The sequence below is a fragment of the Centroberyx affinis genome, unplaced genomic scaffold, assembly GCF_046629955.1.
Source record: "Centroberyx affinis isolate AG114_WGS23_722 - 3 ecotype Tasmania unplaced genomic scaffold, CSIRO-AGI_Caff_v1 ptg006064l_1, whole genome shotgun sequence".
Classification (NCBI taxonomy): domain Eukaryota; kingdom Metazoa; phylum Chordata; class Actinopteri; order Beryciformes; family Berycidae; genus Centroberyx; species Centroberyx affinis.
This window is the reverse complement of record NW_027283082.1, coordinates 1,556-7,981: the sequence shown is the minus strand read 5'-3', so window position 1 is coordinate 7,981 and position 6,426 is coordinate 1,556. Positions and strand designations below refer to the sequence as shown.

The window sequence follows — 6,426 nt, the reverse complement described above, 5'->3', positions numbered from 1 at the left end:
GAGGAACTTAAGAGGAGAAGGAAGCCATTAAACCTTAAGATGTCAACTTCACTTTTCTGAAATATTACTAATATTAGAACAACATGGCGTGCTGGGGGTGAAGTGAGTTTAGAGAGACAAAGAGATTTTTTTTCTTTCCTCTGCATTTGCGAGCTCGACTTCAGACACGGGCTGCTGGATTTTTTTTTTTTTTTTTTTTTTTGGGGAAGAAATTCACCTTTAAAAGGGACTGACATGCGGAGGTATCGGCTGGAAAACTTCAGCCCTGATAGCAGAGGGGAGACTGTGCAGACTAGTTATTAAATCTCAATCTGTGATCAATTGTTCTCCTATAAGTCTTCTCTCATTCGACGGCACCTGTTTATGACAAAAATGCATCCTTCAGTTATTATTGCATTCATTCAGATCCATAACAGGAGCTACTAAATATTGATATTAACATGTATCAAACTTATATGTATTACATGCATCAAACATTTACACCTAGAGCTAATAATATGATTGAAATTGATAGACTTTTTAATATAGCAACAACCTTTTCCATCTAAAGATATATAGATCAGAAAATAAAACTCATAAGAAAATATATAAATACACTCTTAAAAAGGATGTGTCAATTTGAACACATCTGTGGGTCTTCTTTGGGACAACACACACTTGTGTTACTTTTCAACACAACATATGCTAATGACAATACATTTTAACATATGTTGTTATTAACATATCTTGTGTTGAAAAGTGTGTGTTTGTCCCAAAGAAGACACACAGATGTGTTAAAATGACACATCCTTTTTAAGAGAGTATTTCAAACAGATGTATGCAAGGATGTAGTAGAGTTTACTTACTACCCAGATATGAATTTTTATTAGGAAAATTTATAGTATGTATCATAGTAATTAGTAATTATTATCATAAGTAATAGGGGAAAAAAGATAGGGGAAAAAAGACAAAATCTGACAAAATCAATGTTTTTCTGAAAGTAAACAATTCTAGTAAGTAAGAAAAACCATATGATGATAAGACTGGAGGGCAGAGTTTACCCACATTTTAATTTAACACTGCATCACTGTATATAACACAGCTACATACCGCTATATTATGGTATGTAGCTATGTAGTAAGTATGATTCTTTAGTGTTTTAGTAAAGTGTAGTGTCTGTAAGGCTTAATTTGCTCCTAACTAATCAGAGTAAAGCAGCAGCTGGTCGGTGGAACAGGACGACTCGGTGCTGTTGGATCCATCTGATAGCGTTGAGCACCCAGCAGGCTTCGCTTCAAATTAAGTGCGAAATAATCAGTGGAAACCGTGTTGTAAAAAAAACGCCACAACAAAGGGGAAAGACGAACCCGAGTTAGCTTTTCATTACTGTTCTTCATTTGGAAAGATGACATTTGAAAAGTCATTAAAAAGGAGCGCAGAGCCATAAAAGAGCACACTTTATAAGCAAACCATGTATAAAAACAAAACCAACAAGCCCACAATAAACTTCATAAAGCGGACAGGCGCTGCTGAAATCTTATTCCAATGAAAAACTACAAAAACTTCAATAGCAGAAAGTTAAAAATATAATATCTAACAGGCATAAAGAAATCACTTCATACATTTTTATTGATATTCATATGTTCTTTAATTGCACTCTACAACTTTATTAGAATCTCAAATATAACATTTATGTATTTTTCCAAAATTACTTGGCAAAAATATTCCTTATTTAATTTTGACAATGTTGCTTATATTAATAATTGTATTCAGGGCATTATTAACAGATAGGATATGCTCAGATCGGCATACAAAGTAGGGTTAGACTGATATATGAGGCCGATATTGGCCTTTTATTAAATATCAGATATCATCCACATCTGATATGATGGAGGTTCTTCCCTGATACAGCTACAGAAAAACAGTCCTCAAAACCTGACATGATATTTGAATTTCTTTTTCACATATTATTTATCAAAACATGTTTTTTTGTAAATTAATTATTAATTATTAATTATAAAGGCAGTTTCCTTGCCTTAAAGAACTGCTAACCCTATTTCAGTGGAGAGTTTTAGTGTCCCATGATGGTCTAAATGCAGTTTCAGAGGCTTTTCCACCCTGACAAGAATACAATTCTGGGGGAAACACTGAATCCGTGTATGTTTTTGGATTTTTTTTTTTTTTTGGTCATCAAAATGGAAAACCTATAAAAATAAAAGTGAGCAGCTTCACTCTAAAAATACCCGTACCGGCCTTCAAACACCTATATCGGTCGAGGCCCTGCTACGCTGTAAACCTGGCTAAAAAAACATAAAAAATCCCATAAATACACAGCAGCACACAGCAACACCCGCCTCCTAATGACTGTAGTGTGAAATAACTCACCTGCGGAAAACGTCTTCCCCCCCCGTGGGAGCCGTCAAATTAGTAGCCGGGATATTATTGGAGCCTTTGGGTGGGGGGGGCTGTGCTGACACGGAGCGAGGAGGAGGAAGAAACGCATCGACCCCCCCCCCCCTCGCCCCAAAAGCCCCCCCCCCCCCCGGGCCGCGCCACGGGCCCGGCCCTGCTTCCAAAAAACGAAACCATATGAGCGTTAATACCCGCCGCGGGGGCCCCCCGCTCGCTGAAGGATTACTTTACAGAGCTACTAATTATCCTAATTTGTTAGGTAAACACGGTGTTTTTGCTGCGGGACCTTTTAAAACCCGGGGTCCACCGGATGTGGTGCTGCGCCCGTACGGGACCCGGCGGAGCCCCCCCCCCCCCCCACTAACACCCCCCACCCCCCACCCACCTCTGCTTCGCTTTTCTGGTGGTCTGTTAAAGCAATTTCCATCAAAATGAATCTAATTTCCTCCCTCCTTTGCTCCCCGGCTTCATATGTGCGGTTTATTCGCCTACAGGTTTAAAAGCACTTAAAAGTCTCGACATCTTCGGGGGGAATAAAAAAGGCTCCTGAAGTTCTTGGACATGTGAGACAGAGGGGGGGGAACAAATCAAAAGGTAGATGCTTCATTATCTCAATCTGAACTGTCAGAAAGTGTCTCGATTCAACGAACCCCACTCCTTTAAACGCCGCTACCCCGAAGGAGCTTTAAAAGTGCAGATTCAAACCGAGACTGACAGGCCCCTGGAGTGACTTTTTAGATTTATTTTTTTTTACATGGAAACAAGCATTTGATCCAATTGTTCGTCGCTCTTAATTTACCCATATTCCTCATATTTCCACCACAACTAAGTCACTGCCCTCGAATGGCACTGAGGTTGGAATATTCTTCGCTTCTCGATACCCAAAGGCTTCTCCTCCAAATTCAAACATTTCACCCTAAAACGCACGAGCCAAATGAATCACTTTACCCAAAATAACCCTCGTCGCAGTGAAAAGATTTTTTTTTTTCTCCTTCTATTGCATTGCTATTGTTAGTTTCCGTTATTAGTTTTTAACACTCTGCATATACTTTATAAAGGCGATAGCTAAAGGGAAATATGAAAGCTGGCCCACCATGCTATGCTGGGCTGAAATTATGACTTGAAATTGTGTGACTCATGTCCAGCTTATGAAATCATAAAGGGAGTTTTTTGTGGTGAAGATTGTGGAGAACAGTATTAAAAGTACAGAGGTGATCCTGTGATACCTTGGAATTTCCCCATGTGTTTGATTAGACCGATATATCAGTTTGCCGATATATGGGGATGAAATTTGGCCTCGTAATAAAAATCTGATCTGATCTCCAGTCAGTGTCGTCCACCTCTGATATTGAGTTTGATTGATATCTACTGTAGAATCACTCAATGCTCCAGTATGGGAATCCCTTTGCCTGAATTGATTCTAATGAGACATTTAGATCAGATTCCACACAAGTATTCGTCAATGTTTAATTATTATCCGAGAGTTTTAGTGTCCCATGATGGTCTAAATGCTGTTTCAGAGGCTTTTCCACCCTGACAAGAATACAATTCTGGGGGGAAAACACGGAATCCTTAGAATCTTTTGTCATGAAAACGGCAATTTTTTAAGATAGTCACGGAATATCGGCTTCAGTCTACTTCACGCAACCGTCTCAGGGTACATCATATCGTATTGTTACTCGGGCGTGAGCGGCGTAAAGAGAACATGAAGACACGGTTTCCTCCAGAGTCTCCATATCCAAAAGTCGACAGCTGACGCAACACAGTTCTTAGAAAAGTTCCAGCGGGGGTCGAATAGCTCGGGTCCAAAATAAATTGCCCACTTTTTCTGAGGCAAGGCTATAGGAATGGTTCAGATTTATTGTGCGTTGCATTTTGGAGGACGATCGCATGCATGTGGTCAGTAGCAGGGAGCCAGTGACCCAGCCTACCTCTCAGGTTACGCCCTATATATAACATCCCCCCTCTGCCTCCTCCCTCCCTCCCTCCCTCCCTCCCTCCCTCTCCAACACAACTTCCCTGGAAGCTCCTTCTCCCTCCACACTGGTCCTGGCTCTCTCTCTCTCCCGCTGTCATCCGAGATCCTCCTCAGCCTCTCACTGTTTACCCCGCCGTCCAGCCTGGCAGCCGTCTGCATGCTCGGGATTACCGGAGGCCCTTCCTTTCAACGCCGCTCCTTCAGCCGCTCTCTCTGGGAAATAAGGGGGGGTCCCGAGGTCTGTACCGAGAGGAGAGCCGGGACTCGGGCTGCCCACGTCCTCCGCTCCTTCTCTTCCCTCGCTCCGGTGCTTGTCTAAGGGGAGCTCCGGTTGAATTCGGCGCGCTCGGGGGGTGGGGGGGGCGGGCGAGGGGGGTTCGGAGGGGCGATGGATCACTCTCTGTTCGGTTGCCTGCGCAGCCCTCACGCCCCGCCGCAGGGCCTGCACCCCGCCTTCACCCAGTCGCCGCTGACCCTGCACGGCCGCAGCGACCACGTCTCCTACCCGGACCTAGCGGGCGCCTCGCCGCCCTGCGGGTACCCCGGCGAGGACGGGGCGTACCGAGGCCACCCGCTCCATCAGCAGCAGCAGCAGCAGCAGCAGCAGCAGCAGCAGCAGCAGCACCCGCTCCACCCGCAGCACCCGCCCGGCTGGCCCGTCCCGCCGCCGCCACTGCCACTGCCGCTGCCCTCGGCCAACGTCCGGCACGGCCTGTGCCTGCCGCACGCCGAGGCCGCGGCGCCGGAACTGTGCTCGGGGGGGCCCGGGCTAGGGCTGGGGGGCGGCGGCGGCGGCGGCGACCCGGCCGGGGCGTCCTGCGCGGCCGGGGAGTACGGCCGGCACGCGCTCTCCCCGGACGAGCCGGACAGGAGGAACAGTAAGGGCAAGAGCGACAGCTCAGGTAAGACGAGGACGTGCGGGACGGTCCTATCGCCAGCGTTAAGTCTAAGAGTGTAAAACTCAACGCTACGCCACTGCTTCCTTCAGCCCACACCATCAGACTCCATGTAACACTTTAGATAGTTTTATTTAACAGCTGCTCCAGAGCCAGATCAGCTCTATGCCTGGACAAACAACTCTCCAATCAACACTGTCAACTCCAAATAATTGTCACTAAAAATTTGCACACACTAACACTGGAGAAAAGTGTGTGTGTAAAGAGTCCAGCAGCTTTGCCTTGAAGCTTTAAGCCTCAACAGTTTAGGTTTTTTTTTCTACAGTGCTGTCAACTGCCCTGTGAATCTTTCCACAGTGTCCACCTCGACCAGATTTCAGTGCCAATTAGCCCGTCCTATATATACTTAGAGAGTCACACGGATAATTCCACACTATTCCACTTGAAATGCTTGGAAGGGTTTTTTGCCGGAGCTTTTTTGCCGTTGAGTTCAATAAACGTCGTCGAGTGTTTCCGACCTCAGTGGGGTTTTACAGCACCACAGCACCGACTCTGACAGCAGCTGCAGTCAAAACAACCCACACACCGGTCATATGCCACATTCAGACGAGTATTGTTCTGGTCTTTTTGAAACTGTTTATGGTGATACTGATGATAAAGACAACTGAGTGGATTTTGTTTTCTTGCGTCGCCTCCTAAACATTGTTTAAAATGAAGTTTCAAAACTTTTTTAAAAGCTGCAGAAGAAAAGTTGCAACAGCCTTAGTTGAAAAATTTAAAACAATTGTGTGCTGGATAAGAAATTACTGAGTGTTTCTACAGTATTACTAAAGTCATAACAAAATTCAATATATTAGTTTTTATCAACTTTTGAAGGCAGAACTAAATCTGACTAATTCCCTTCCGTTGTAAACATCAGCTGTGCTTGACATAAGATTGCAAAATTCAATAAATGTGTTTTAAAAAAACAAAACAAAAAAGATAAAAAAATAAATAAATACAATAAATACAAGGCTTTTAGACATTACCATAGTCTTCTTACTATCTTTGACAATTTCTTCATGTTTGATTGTTTTTTTTAGCATCTATGTCAACGTTGTGATATTTTGAAAGCCGAATCCATTTTCAGCTCTTCAAATTTAGGGTTAGATGATAATCAGG

The 6,426-nt window shown here is 44.0% G+C and overlaps 1 protein-coding gene across 1 annotated transcript; it reads left to right on the top strand.

Moving 5' to 3' along the window:
* Nucleotides 1-4,757: 4,757 nt before the first annotated feature.
* Nucleotides 4,758-5,271, top strand: LOC139638050 (homeobox protein MOX-2-like; the record flags this gene model as incomplete). The annotated part of the gene is made up of 1 exon (XM_071512072.1): nt 4,758-5,271. A coding segment is annotated over exon 1 (514 nt), but the record flags the coding sequence as incomplete, so codon positions are not given.
* Between the last annotated feature and the right edge of the window lie 1,155 nt (nt 5,272-6,426).